Raw genomic sequence first — 14,887 nt, forward strand, 5'->3', positions numbered from 1 at the left:
ATAATGTCCATCCAATTTTGCCCAAATATTATTAAAGGTATGCAAAACTGCAAGTTGTCTCAAGCACTTTGCTACCACATATGATGTTATGAACTATCAGCTAAGAAGTGGGGTGAGATCACAAGCTCTTTTCACATATGTCATCTATATATATATATGCAGTCCTGATGTTATAATCACTTATAACCACAAATCTGGGCTGGAAGTGAAGTGGTTACCTAGAGGGAAAAGGCCATTACCCTAATCTATCTGGCCCAGTTCCTCTCTTGCCATAAGGTCATCTGCTAACCAGGATCAAGGTTCCTAAGAGCCAGTCAACATCAGTCCTCATGACAGCTCCTCAATATTAACAGCACTGTATTATACAAGCCCTGCCATAAGAGCCAGCAAAAATAGTCCCTTTGGTCGCTGTTCTTTTGCTTTTGTTCTGTCTGCAGCCCACACACTGACAATTCTACCCTGTGCAACATCCGTGATTTCAACAATACAGTTTAGCCTAGGATTTCTCAAACCCTTGGGTTGGGATCCAAAATTGGGTCGACAGAATATTTCAAAGCCACGCCCAGCCAGCCCCACAGCACAGGAACTGCAGGAGCACTCACTGTGGGGTGAGTGCCAGGCAGGACCCAGCTGGGTGCAGGATCTGACCAAAACCACTCCAGGGACAACCCCAGATTATTTACTGGGTCATAGAATCATAGGACTGGAATGGACCTCGAGAGGTCATCTAATCCAGTCCCTTGTGCTCCTGGAAGGATTAAGTATTATTAGACCACCTCTGGCAGGTGTTTGTCTAACCTGCTCTTAAAAATCTCCAATCATGGAGAGTCCACACCCTCCCTAGACAATTTATTCCAGTGCTTAACCACCCAGACAGTTATGAAGTTTTTCCTAATCTCCAACCTAAACCTCTCTTGCTGCAATTTAAGCCCATTTTTCTTGTCCTACCCTCAGAGATCAAGAACAAATTTTCTCCTTCCTCCTTGTAACAACCTTTTATGAACTTGAAAACTGTTATCATATCCCTTCTCAATTTTCTCTTTTCCAAACTAAACAAACCCAATTTTTTCAACGTTCTTTCATAGGTCATGTTTTCTAGACCTTTAATCATTTTTGTTGCTTTTCTCTGGACTTTCTCCAATTTGTCCACATCTTTCCTGAAATGTGGCGTGACATTTACAAATAGGTCCTGAGCCCCAAAAGTTTGAGCCTGCTTTCCTCAATATTTGTTCAAGCATCATTTAATCATTTACTTCCTATTTGCAGATATTAATCCAGGGTCAAGGTATTAGCCTTAGTTACATAATAGCTATAAACCGATATAACCACATTATTTTAGCAGACATATTCAGGCTTTCATGGGCATTTCTGATGTAAACCCAAATTACAGGCTTTAGCAAAGCAAAGAGAGGAGAAAGTGATCTCCTATTTTAAACAAAATGAAGCTGCTGTCTACAGCGCTCTGTCTCACATTGTTGCTCTGCTCTGATGCGCAAAGCCAAATACCTGTAACTTCTGCAGACTGTGACACAGTTGAAACTGATGCAGGTGTGGCCCTGGATTTGATCAATAAAGACCGCAGAGATGGCTACATTTTTACTCTGTTCCGTGTTGCTGATGCCCATGAACAACAGACAGTAAGTATCAATTTAAAGGTTGATCTACAAACTACTCTAGTTTAAAAACGATGGGCCGGATCCTGGTATAAATTGGCATAGCTCCATTGTGTTTAATGTAGGGTTGCCAACCCTCCAGGATTGGGCTGGAATTTCTCAGAATCGGCATTGATCTCCTGGTGACCACTGAAAGCAATCCAGGAGATTTTAATAGGATATTTTAAGAAAATGACATCACGTCATATTGCGGGGGGAATATCTCCCAGAACAGCTTCAGTCAGAGTTGGCAACCCTAGTTTAATGGCACTATGCTGATGTAAATCAATAGACCTGCACTGATTTACACCACCTGAGGATCTGGCTCTATGGTCATTTGAAAAATGGCCTGGTTCGCTATGTATGAACCTCATCCTGCAATTTGCTGAGTGCCCTCAATTCTCCTTGACTTCAGTGGGACTTTAGGATCTGGGTTACACCCATAAAAGCTTCGTCTGGTGTCTGAATTTAAACTGCAATTAGGTGATAGGTTTCTGGCATTATATAAATATTTTACTTTACAGCTTCTTGCATCTGAGGATCTCTAAGCACTTTACACACATTAAATTAACAGACTCAAAGCACCCCTGTGAGCTAGCTATTCTATTATTATCTCCATTTTGGCTGGTGAGGGAAGTGAAGCACAGAGAGGTGAAGCAACACCCCGCAAGTCAATGACAAAGCTAGGTAGAGAATCCAGATCAGTCAGCTCCCATTCCCATGCCTTAACTACAAGACCGTCCTTTCTGAGTGATTGGCTAAAGGTCATACAGCAAATCAGTGATAGAACAAGGAAGAGACTTTAGGAGTACTGATTCCTAATTCCTTTGCTTTAGTCACTAGATATAATGGAACAAACCCATCCCGGGGAAATTAATGGACATTGGCCAGGGATGAATTTGGCCTACTTGCTTTTATCAAGTATCAGAGGGGTAGCCGTGTTAGTCTGGATCTGTAAAGCAGCAAAGAGTCCTGTGGCACCTTATAGACTAACAGATGTATTGGAGCATGAGCATGCATCCAATGAAGTGGGTATTCACCCACAAAAGCTCATGCACCAATATGTCTGTTAGTCTATAAGGTGCCACAGAACTCTTTACTGCTTTTGCTTTTATCAAGTTACTCGGATTTTTTTTATTCCATTATTTCAGTTTTGGAGAGTTCCTTTTGGTTCAGACTGCCAAACATTATATTATAAAAAGGACTGATTTGTCCATATACAGGCAATTCTTGCTATTCATCCAATGCAATTCCATAAACACAATGTGGAAGAGTAAGATATATCTGATCCTGATTGTCTCCCCCGCTTCCCTCTCTTTGGCTTTATCTTCCCACCTGCATTTTCCCAACAGATTAAATTGGCACCTTCTAATATTGGGGTTTATAGGCTAAACATTAAAATCAAATCAAACCCTAGAAGGAGAGTGATCTTGTGATTAATGTACAGGACTGACCATCAAGAAATCTGTGTTCTGTTCCTGATTATCACAGTCACTAACCTTGTGCAAGTTATCTAACCTCAGTTTCCCCATCTGTAAAAAGGAGATAATAATACTTGCCCTCTACACAGGTGTTTGTTCTGTGAAGCTAAACTGGTGTTTGCAAAGTACATTAACACCTTTGGATGGAAGGCATTATAGAGGTGTTAGTTTAACTTCTGCCGCACTAGTGGACATTACAATAATAAAGAGTTATTCTGTTATACTATCACAATTCTTCATTAAATATTCACTTCAGATTGTTTCAGTGGACCAGTAATAACTGATAACACATCATGCTACCACACATGGAATGTGGTTTCAATCTCAATTCCAGACTCCTCCAGGCCAGCACAGATTAGACTCATTGCAGAGTCCAGGTTCTTGATTTTGGAGGAGTGAGTGCACTTCTGTAGCAACCCTTCTCAGATAATCTGGGTAGGAAATATTGCTCAGATGGGAGGTCTGGTTACTGACTTCAGCAGGAACTGATGTATCTGTAGCATGGGCCAGATACAGTAAAGAATGGCAATATTTATGTTCGAGGGCCAATGTGTTGTTGGCTAAAAACCAAAAGGAATAAAATGCAACAACCCCCATTCTCACTCACCTATATCCTAGATCCTTGCCAGCCCAGGCAAGCCCATAACAAGGTGTCTGGGAAGACCAACTGAGGGATAAGGGGTAATCCAAATCTAAAAAAACAGTAGATTGCCTCCTTCACAACAAACTTGTCACATACAAATGTATTTTCTCTGCTCTTTTTTTCCAGGGGAATTCATCAGTCTTTTATTTGACTTTGGATGTGCTGGAAACCCAGTGCTCTGTATTATCCAGGAGACATTGGAAGACCTGTAAACTCCCACAAATGGCAAGTAAGAGTATCTCTCCATAGCTGCATGTCAATCACGTCTCAACACAAACACCTCCTTCATGTGAACCTCTGGGCAATGGTATCATATTCTATTGTAAATCTTTGTGGAAACCAAGCATTAATGTCTATCTATAGTAGAATAATACCTATTATATCTTTGGATTGTCAAACACAAGTTAATTGGCTGAGAAAAGGTCATATGGCCCTAGCAGCTAAATACAGCTTCAGTTAACCAGTCTGGCAAAATGGGGCTATACTCTTATATTCCACTGCTGGTAACTTGTTCAGCTCAGGAACACTGATAATCCAAAGATGTCATACCAGGTACCTAGGGCAGCACTGGAAGAGCATTTTTCCACATATACCTGGTATGTTAGGCAGAAGTGGGAGGTTACATTTTGTCACCCCCTCCTTTTCAATGTCTTTGTAAACCTGTCGTGCTTTGGCTTGATCTGTGGTGCCTTCAGTATGCAGATGACATGCAGCAATACATCTTCTTTACATCAGACCCATATGTTGTGATCTGGGATGGAAGCCAACTGGCTGCAATTTAATCAAGACAAGATAGAGGTGAAGCCGGTAGGTGGGGGAAAGCATCAAGATCATATGGTAGGGATGGCGTCTGCCACCCTTTTTCATGTCAGAGAAGATAGATATATCCACTCTTTGTTAATGAGCTTTGCAACCTCTGTGTGCTTCTGGAATTCCAACTATTCCAAGTGGCTAGAAACATTCTACACTCAAGAAAAGTTAGAGATGGGCTGAGAAAGCTGGATTTGGTGTCAGTTTTGGTTTTGCAAAGCCTTTTCAGTTGGGCAAAACCAAAACTAAAACGCTTTTAGAAATGAGTGCCATTTTATCTGAACTACCAAATTCCAGATGCAATCAGATTAAAGGGCCTTGTGATTTTTAAATGTATTTACAGTATATATAAAGGAGAGACAAATTCTTCATTCAGTTGCATCTGAATAATTCCAATGAAATCAACGAAAGAACCACATGCTCTCTTAAATTCTATCATATGCCTTATTCTGGAATATTACACAGAGTCAATAATTATTCTTTTTTCCTCCCAGGTATTTGGACAATGTAAAACTATTGTGTATATAAACAGACAGTTGAAGAAAAAAATACTGCATGGCTATAACTGCACAGTGAGTCCAGGTACAATACCCAGTTCAATGAATCAACATATTTAGAATAAACCATTCCCAATACAGATGCACAAACAGGTGTGCTACTAATGTAGGGTAAATATGACAGATTAGTTAATCTGTTCACAATTCACATTTGAATAAAGTAAAGAAGTAAAATTAATGTTAAGAATGCATTATAGGATTATGTAAATCCTGAATCTTTAAAAACAAAACATGCTCATGGAGACCAGCTGAAAAGGTAGATAGACCCATGGAGGGGACTTATTTGCGGTGATGAGATGCTAAAGTGGAACAGAAAAAATGCATAAGTAAATTTTAATTGATTTTTCCCCCCAAACGGCAGAAATAAATTCCTATGTGGGAAGAAGGTGGGTGGGCTCACCTGAGAGAAAATCCTCATCTGCTCAATTTCCCATTGTGAGCTGATGTTAAAAACATACACAGTGCCATCCATGACACAGTGTTGACATAATACTGTGTTGATAACCATGCCATTGTCACAGATCATTCACAGTTATACAAGTGTGAACACTGCCCTGGAAGAGCAACAGCCTTAGAAGACAATGAGCAGCACAGAGGGAACGCTGAGAGAGCCCTGGAGAGGTACAATGAAGATAGTAACCACACACAGTATTTCAAGGTGGATAAAGTACAAAGAGCTACCATGCAGGTATGTGACATATCTTCAAACTAATTAACAAAGGCAAAATCCGGTGAGGTGCTCAACTCTCTGGCCCTCAAAGAGAGCTGAGGGCACTCAGCACCTCATAGGATCAAGCCTATTGTTTGTAAACATTCAATGCAACTAATCTCTTTTATGTTTTTAAGCCCCAGTTCTGAAAACAATTTACATGCGTTCTTAATTTAAAGCGCGAGAGTTGTGCCACTGAAAACAATGGGAGTACTCATCTGCCTAAAGTTATGCAGATGTGTAAGAGTCTGCAAGACCAGGGCCTCAGTTTGTGCATGTACTTTTATTTTTGTCAACAATCTGTTTTATAGTAATATTTTAATTAAAAATATTTTTTTAAATATACAACAATTAAGATATAAAACTTGCTGGAGAATAATGAACATGTACATTATTATCTTGGAGTGAACAGCTGGCAATTAGTGATCAGCCCTGTAGAACCTGGATTGTTTGCCATGCTGTGAAATAAACCTGGGAACCTATTTTCCTGTCATTGAAGTCAAGGACAAAAATCTCTTCAGTGACAGCAGAATCTGGTCTTTAGTTCTGCACATAGCTTTGCAGTAATTGTAAGTTTTCCATCTTTTTTTCCTTGTGTTTATATTTCACCCATAATAAAACCAAAATGTCAGCAAAATACATTTATTCCCTTGCCCCCCTTAGTGTTTGCAATACAGGGAAGGCCCTTAGAGTAAAAGGCCCAGATTCTAAGGGGTGCAGCCCAGACAAAGGGGGAACTAAAGTGGCTTTAAGTCACCTCTGCATCGTCCCATTTCTGGGCTGCTCCACAGCTCCAAAATAACATAAGCAGCCTTGATAGCCTAAAGTGACAGCATCCCATCCCCAGCTGCCTCTGGGCCACAATGCTGCTTGGAATCTCCACAGTACTGTGTGCTGTGGGCCCACCCTGACACACCTCTCCTCCTACCCTTAGCGTTATGGGGTCCCTGCCTTGGCCAGACTGGGGCTTTTAGAGTCCCTGCATGGTGCTCCAGCCCTTTTATCCAGTATAGACTTTGACTTGGTCTACCTACATCTGAACATTGTGTAGAATCCAGTTTAGTTAAATCACTGAAAACACTTTGTGTGGACACACTTATTTTGGATAATCACTTAGACTGTGTGTTTTATATCAATTTATTGTATTTTATTTTGCCAATTTAAATTAAATTGATATAGGGTACTTAGTTTGAAATCAGAGTATCCACCAAAAAAAAATGTTAATTTCATTACTCTAACCCAAATCTCACTCACCTTACTCATGGGTTTGCACCAATTTCTTAACCAATTTATTTAAACCAGTGTAACTTCTTGTGTAGGCAAGCCCTTAGCTGAGGTAATTCCCAATATAGAGGTGAAATAACATTTTTTTTTCCAGATGAAATTGAATAGGGGAAAAATCTGTCCTGGAGCTAATAGTATCAGAAGGTTTGGGTTTTTTTTAAATTTCTGCAGGAGCAAGGGCCAGATTCTGCCCCCTTACTCATACTGAGCAGTACCTTACTCTGTACACAATGCCATTGATTTCAATGCGAATTAAACACTGAAGTGGCAGAATCTGGTCCTAAGTTAACATCAGATCCTATTCTTCCATCACTGGATATGAGAAACTCCCATTCAGTCGGCCTCTGGATTATTAAGAAAGTAGAAATTGTGCTTAGGTTGAAGAATCTAGTGGCTCTACTTTCTGAAAACACAAGCCCTGGTCAAGAAAGGGACAGGAGACATGGTGGACAGCACGTGGCAGACACAGAAGCAGACATTCATGCAAAAAAATGTATTAGTGAGGGAATTATGCTACAGTATCAAATCCTGCACTCCTTACTCATCGTGGGTGCATGTGCAAAAACATAAAACAGCATAGCTAGTCAAAGAGTTCTGTGAGTGACATTTGGGCTACAGTAATGAAATTAATGTTATTTTTTAAAATGATGAAGTGTATTTCAAATGCATTAGGTTATTCACTTGGTGCTCATACAGCCTGTTTGTTCCAGATCACACCTCATGCAGGATACTTTGTCGAATTTACTATAAAAGAGACCTGCTGCTCCAAATCCACACCACATGCAAATGTATCTGAATGTGAATTTCTGCATGACAAATATGCTGTAAGTAGAGCAATGGAGAAGGAATTGTTGCAACATGTTGGGACAAGGGTAAATTTTCACAATATGTCCCAGTGTTTCTTACATGCCCCTTGCGGCCTGACTGGGTCATGAGTCCATGTGCAAAGAATAGGCTCGAAGGGGTCCACACTCCTCCATACACAAGCAAGTGCACAGGGAGTGGGCAGAGAGGTGTGTGTAGGGGGAACCTTGTCTCCCCCTCCAATGCCCTGGCCAAGAGAGTGTAGCTATCATGAGTGGGACATTAATCTGCCCTCTGTAAACATCTGCAGTAAATTACTTCCCCTCAGGAGCAAGGGGGCAGTGAGGGGCAGTCAATTCCCTTCTCGGGGCTAGATGTGGCCCATTACTCAGAGTTTTGAGCAAAGGGTCAATCTAAGTCCAATCTAGTGAGACAAGGGATAAGTAAACGGAAAGGGAGAGGGATAAAATCATACATTCAAAGGATTTTTTTTTCCTTTGAAAAATAGATCAGCTACCCACACCGGGAACCAAAGTAAGCAGGCTAATTGCTCATGGACATAAACCTAGAAGTAGGTCTTGAGGAGGTTTTGAAGGAAATGGAGTAATGGCCTTATAGACTGATGCAGAAAGGATGTCCATGATTACAGGGAACAACCTGGCCTCAATAATTCTTTGCATTTTAGAGATGATTTAATAGGTAAATATAATTGGCCAATATTTTCAAAATGGGTGCTTAAAGTTAGGTTCCTAAGACCAGAGGCAGATATCTAAATAAGTGGCCTGATTTTCAACCTGCCAAGAATCCAATAGTTTCCACTGGCTCCAACATCATAAGAACCCAAATGTATGTTGTTTTTCTGCACAGCACGTGGGATTCTGCAGGGGGAAATTTGCGAGTGACACAAAAAATCCTGATGTACTTGAGATATCCTGTGAAATCTACGGTCCCTGGGTATGTAGTCAATTATCTTAATGTTACAGAAATATCCCTGGCAACTTTAGAATGCATGCTCCTGAGGCTTCATGGAAAGAAGCACACTGAATAGGCCCAGACTGACTGCTGCAGCCGACGAGTGATTTTGGGAGAAGAGTACAAGGGTGGCTGTATACCACTTCTGTGTTCTCCTCTATGTCACCTGTGTACCAGGCCACTCCCCTGGAATAAATTAAGCAGACTGAGGGCTGCTCTAAATTGTGCTTGGTACCAACAGCTCCATGGGATTTACATGGCAGCCTAGGATTGCCAGGGTACAAGGAAGCACTGGTTATGCTCTCTTTCTCTCAGTCATCCCCCTTTCACTGGCTCTATGCCACCTAAGGGATCCATCTAACTGGGATGAACCACCCCTGGCCAGCTACACCCTCACATCTCTTCTGACATCCACAATATACAACTTGTTATAACGAAGAGAAAACCAAAATCACATACCATAACCCGACATGAAAGGGTTGTGAGGTGCAACCCTGATCTTCGATATAATGCAAGGCTCAGTAGTACATTGTAAGTAGGTGACAGGAGTACAAGTCTATATTCTAAATATTAAAAGTAAACATTAAATCATAATTAAGCCTTATGACAAGAATATTCATGCAAGGCAGGCTATGCTGAGCTATCGAGGAAGAATATTTTCTTCCTATAGTCTACCCCACAAAATGAACACCACCTGTCACTTCTGTTTCCTTCACCTTCATAATGAGACACTTCCCACAAACACCCATGTGAATGCCAGAAAGTTACCCCCAATAAATGGGCAGATAACCTACAGCAGGGGTAGGCAACCTATGGAACGCATGCCAAAGGCAGCATGCGAGCTGATTTTCAGAGGCACTCACACTGCCCAGGTCCTAGTCATCGGTCCAGGGGGCTCTGCTTTTTAATTTAATTTTAAATGAAGCTTTTTAAACATTTTTAAAACCTTATTTACTTTACATACAATAGTTTAGTTATATATTATAGACATAGAAAAAGAGACCTTCTAAAAACGTTAAAATGTATTACTGGCACATGAAACCTTAAATTAGAGTGAATAAATGAAAACTCAGCACACGACTTCTAAAAGGTTGCTGACCCCTGACCTATAGCTTATGTGCATTTATCCTCTGGCTGAGTGAGCTACATTCATGAAGCAGCCAAGGGCTCCATGCCAGAAGCCTGATCTCAGCTGATGCTGCACACTGCCTATCTCCTGCTGTTTCCTGACCTGAGTGCAGATGTTAGACCTAGTATGGGGGTAAGCAGAGTGTGGTAAAGGGACAGGAATGTGTGATTCCCAGAAAGCAAGCAACAGTGACAGTGATGACTCACAGCAAGCAAGCATTCCAATCTAACTCTGCCTCCCAACAGACTCCCTTACTCCATGCTACACCAACTGCTAGAATATATACATGCACATCCTGGAAATTATTCTCCTCCTGGTGACATCCATTTAGGGATTAGCAAGTTTCCTGAGTGCTAAAAGACCCGAATCATAGAATTGTAGGACTGAAAAGGATATTGAGAGGTCATCTAGTCCAGTCCCCTGAACTCATGGCAGGACTAAGTATTATCTAGACCATCCCTGACATGTTTATCTAACCTGCTCTTTAAAATCTCCAGTGATGGAGATTCCACAACCTTCCTAGGCAATTTATTCCAGTGCTTAACCACCCTGTCAGTTAGGAAGTTTTTCCTTATGTTCAACCTAAACAGTCCTTGCTACAATGTAAGCCCATTGCTTCTTGTCCTATCCTCAGAGGTTAAGGACAACAATTTTTCTCCCTTCTTGTAACCTTTCACATACTTAAAAACTGTGTCTCCTCTCAGTCTTCTCTTCTCCAGACTAAACAAAACCAATTTTTTCAATCTTCCCTCACAGGTCATGTTTTCTAGAACTTTAATCATTTCTGTTGCTCTTCTCTGGACTTTCTCCAATTTGTCCACATCTTTCCTGAAATGTGGCACCCAGAACTGGACATAACACTCCAGTTGAGGCCTAATCATCGTGGAGTAGAGCAGAAGAATTACTTCTTGTGTCTTGCTTACAACAGTCCTGCTAATACATCCCAGAATGATGTTTACTTTTTTTGCAAGAGTGTTACAGTGTTGACTCATATGTAGCTAGCAGTCCACATCCTTCTTGCAGTACTCCTTTCTAGGCACTCATTTCCCATTTTGTATATGTGCAACTGATTGTTCCTTCCTAAGTGGAGTACTTTGCATTTCTCACTGTGTTCACTGGAGTTACCTCAAACATGAACATGCTGTTTAATAAATATGTAACAAGGGAAAAGACTTTCAGTCCAAATAAGCATAAGAGATACAGCAGCCTGTAGAAGGCCTAATAAGGTAAAGAAATAGAAATAATGGGCCTGATTCTCATTAACATTAAGGCACCTTTACACTGCTAATTACATTTACATCCACTGTAAGACACCAATAACCTGCCAGAGTGATGTAAAGGGTCCCATTGTAAATGAGACTAAGGCCCAACATGTTGAGCGATTTGGTAGCCTATTATTGAGATGTACCACAGATAAAAGTTTCAGGAACAGAGCAGAGCAAACTAGTTGCAATGAAGAAATGAAGGAATACATTTTGCCTTTTTTCTTTTTCTTCTCATTATTGCTATTTATTTTCTGATTGCACTCAGAGGTGTCAATCAGGATCTAGGTCCCCTAGTGCTAGATGTTGCATAAATACATATGGAGGCATGGCCTGTAGAAGGCCTAAGAATTTAATAATTTTGTTTTTGTAATTATTTTGTAATTATTTTGCAAAAAGCAAAAAGCTGTTTATGAAAATTTTGGCTAATTGATTGTTTCATTTCATTGCTTTGTTGTTTGTTATTTCTAGTTGCCTTTGGGTAATACAGATTGGTCACTTGGCTTCTTATGGTATTTCCACTTCTGCTACTCTATTATAGTCCTATGTTTGAAACTTATAGGTGTTAGTGAAAGCCTTGTAAATAACTCCTTTTATTCCTTTCTCTCTTTGTGTGTGTGTGTGTGTGTGTGTATGTGACATGAACATCTTTGATGACTATTTACACTGGTTTGGTTACGGAAAGTGTGACAGACCTTCCTTCCACCATCACCCCCGCTCCGGAGAACATCATCACCACCACCACTTCTCTGGGAAAGGACATCCCCCTGTAGGTCCATCACACAGACATCATCATCATCCCGGCTTTGGCCCTGGACATACTAACAGACATTACCATAGATGCCCACCACCTCCTGAAAATAGGGTCCTCCACCGTGAAGGATCTGAACATCATCACAATTTCTCTGGAGAGGAACATCAGCATGGGCCTCCTCATCTTTCTCCATCGGGTCCTCATTATTCTCCCCCACCCCCTGGCACACCACATCACAGACATCACCATCCCGGCTTTGGCCCTGGACATCCTAAAAGACGTTACCATGGATGCCCACCACCTCCTGAAAATAGGGTCCTCCACCCTGAAGGATCTAAACATCATCACAATTTCTCTGGAGAGGAACATCAGCATGGGCCTCCTCATCTTCCTCCATCGGGTCCTCATTATCCTCCCCCACCCCCTGACACACCACATCACAGACATCACCATCCCGGCTTTGGCCCTGGACGTCCTAAAAGACGTTACCATGGATGCCCACCACCTCCTGAAAATAGGGTCCTCCACCCTGAAGGATCTAAACATCATCACAATTTCTCTGGAGAGGAACATCAGCATGGGCCTCCTCATCTTCCTCCATCGGGTCCTCATTATCCTCCCCCACCCACTGGCACACCACATCACAGACATCACCATCCCGGCTTTGGCCCTGGACATCCTAAAAGACGTTACCATGGATGCCCACCACCTCCTGAAAATGGGGTCCTCCACCCTGAAGGATCTAAACATCATCACAATTTCTCTGGAGAGGAACATCAGCATGGGCCTCCTCATCTTCCTCCATCGGGTCCTCATTATCCTCCCCCACCCCCTGGCACACCACATCACAGACATCACCATCCCGGCTTTGGCCCTGGACGTCCTAAAAGACGTTACCATGGATGCCCACCACCTCCTGAAAATAGGGTCCTCCACCCTGAAGGATCTAAACATCATCACAATTTCTCTGGAGAGGAACATCAGCATGGGCCTCCTCATCTTCCTCCATCGGGTCCTCATTATCCTCCCCCACCCGCTGGCACACCACATCACAGACATCACCATCCCGGCTTTGGCCCTGGACATCCTAAAAGACGTTACCATGGATGCCCACCACCTCCTGAAAATAGGGTCCTCCACCCTGAAGGATCTAAACATCATCACAATTTCTCTGGAGAGGAACATCAGCATGGGCCTCCTCATCTTCCTCCTCCACCTGGTCCTCATTATCCTCCCCCTCCTTATGGTTGCCATCACCACCATAGACATATCCATCTACACCATCAGGGGTCTAGCAATTTTTCCCAGGAAAGAAGAGGAGATGAGGGCAGCTCCTCAGAAGAGCACATTTCATCCAAAACACCTCATCCTTTCCATAAAAGACAGGTTGGATCCATCCATCACATTCCAGTTTTAAATCAGCATGATGTCCTCCCAGCTCCTGTTGCAAACTTCCCTGACTCTCCGCCAGCTCCCCGGGATCCATTTTGCAAATATTTAAGTGAGAAACCAGCAATTCAGCCTTTTCCACAAGCCCCTTCAGAATCTAAATCATGCCCAGGAAAACCCAACTATGATCTGCCAGACCTTTTGCCTTTATTTCCCCATAGATCTACACAGTGAATGTTTTTCTTTTAATTGAAATGCTCATCATTCCAAGCCCTCAATCAGTGTAATCTGGTCTCGCTCCATTGATTTCAGTGGTGCTATACTGATTTATACGTAGCCCCAAAGATGTAACATGGAGAAAGAAAATATTAAACTACAATTTTTCATAGTGAAAATTAGAATACATGCTTCTATATACATGTGTGGTATAGTGCTTTTGACAAATGCATCTATTGCAAATTCATGCCCATAAAGCTCTGCAGTTCATTATCCAGTCTCTCTCTGTCTTTCATAGGCGCCGACTCCGTGGGTGCGCCAGGGCTGGAGCACCCGGGGTAAAAATTAATGGGTGCTTAGCACCCACTGGCAGCCAACCTTCCCTCCCTCCTGCCCCAGCACCTCCCACCCACCGACAGCCCTCCGATGAACTCCTCCCACTCCCTCCCAGCACCTCCTACCTGCGGCGGATCAGCTGTTCTGCAGCATGCAGGAGGCATTGGGAAGGAGTGGGAGGAGCAGGGAAGGGGTGTTCTTAGGGGAGGAGGCAGGAAGAGGCAGGACGGGGCAGAGTGGGGGCAGGAAGAGGCAGAGCAGGGTAGGGGCTTGGGAGAAGAGGTGGAGTGGGGGCAGGGCCTAGGGCTGAGCAGAGGTTGAGCACCCTGGGAAAAGTTGGAAGCCGGAGCCCGTACGCTTCACAAAGGTTTCATAGCTCAGGGATTATTAATGAGTAAAGAGCTTTTTTTCACCAGAATGTCACAAGGTCAAATCCAGCCCAGGTCCAAACTGAAAACGGTTACCATGTGATGGGTGTTCGTGGTCCTACATGAAGTGAACTTAGTTTCACTCCTGTTGGAAAAGTGTCTGGTTCACACCACTAGTGCTATTATTAGAAGTCTCAGAAGTCTCAGCAAGTTTTGCATAGGCATGGAGACTGAGCTCCCACTGCCATCTGATCTGTAGACTGAGTCCCTCCAGTCATAGTAAAGGCACTACGGCAGGGCAGTATGCGGGGAGCTTGCGCAGCCAGTACTGTACCCACCCTGGCTAATCCAGCACCGCTTTCATTTCTCAAAAAGTGTTCAAAGCAAATAAAACACAGCAAACGTTGGCTTTTCCTGATGCAGAAACACATCCCTTTATGGGCCTGGTTTTCCAGAGCTGCAGTTCCATGGCGGACAGCAATGATAGGAAAGCTACTGTACATCGAGTGACACTGCAAGGC

At 42.6% G+C, this 14,887-nt stretch overlaps 1 protein-coding gene across 1 annotated transcript; it reads left to right on the forward strand.

The window, feature by feature from the left end:
- The first annotated feature begins 1,355 nt into the window (after positions 1–1,355).
- HRG (histidine rich glycoprotein) lies at positions 1,356–13,922 on the forward strand. Its single transcript, XM_039488744.1, has 7 exons — positions 1,356–1,637; positions 3,903–4,001; positions 5,081–5,168; positions 5,665–5,831; positions 7,847–7,960; positions 8,808–8,894; positions 11,989–13,922. Exons 1-7 carry the CDS (start codon positions 1,440–1,442, stop codon positions 13,678–13,680), a joined length of 2,445 nt encoding a protein of 814 aa, XP_039344678.1. The 5' UTR covers positions 1,356–1,439; the 3' UTR covers positions 13,681–13,922.
- Positions 13,923–14,887: the final 965 nt, after the last annotated feature.

The sequence above is a fragment of the Mauremys reevesii genome, linkage group 9 (assembly GCF_016161935.1).
Source record: "Mauremys reevesii isolate NIE-2019 linkage group 9, ASM1616193v1, whole genome shotgun sequence".
Taxonomy (NCBI): domain Eukaryota; kingdom Metazoa; phylum Chordata; order Testudines; family Geoemydidae; genus Mauremys; species Mauremys reevesii.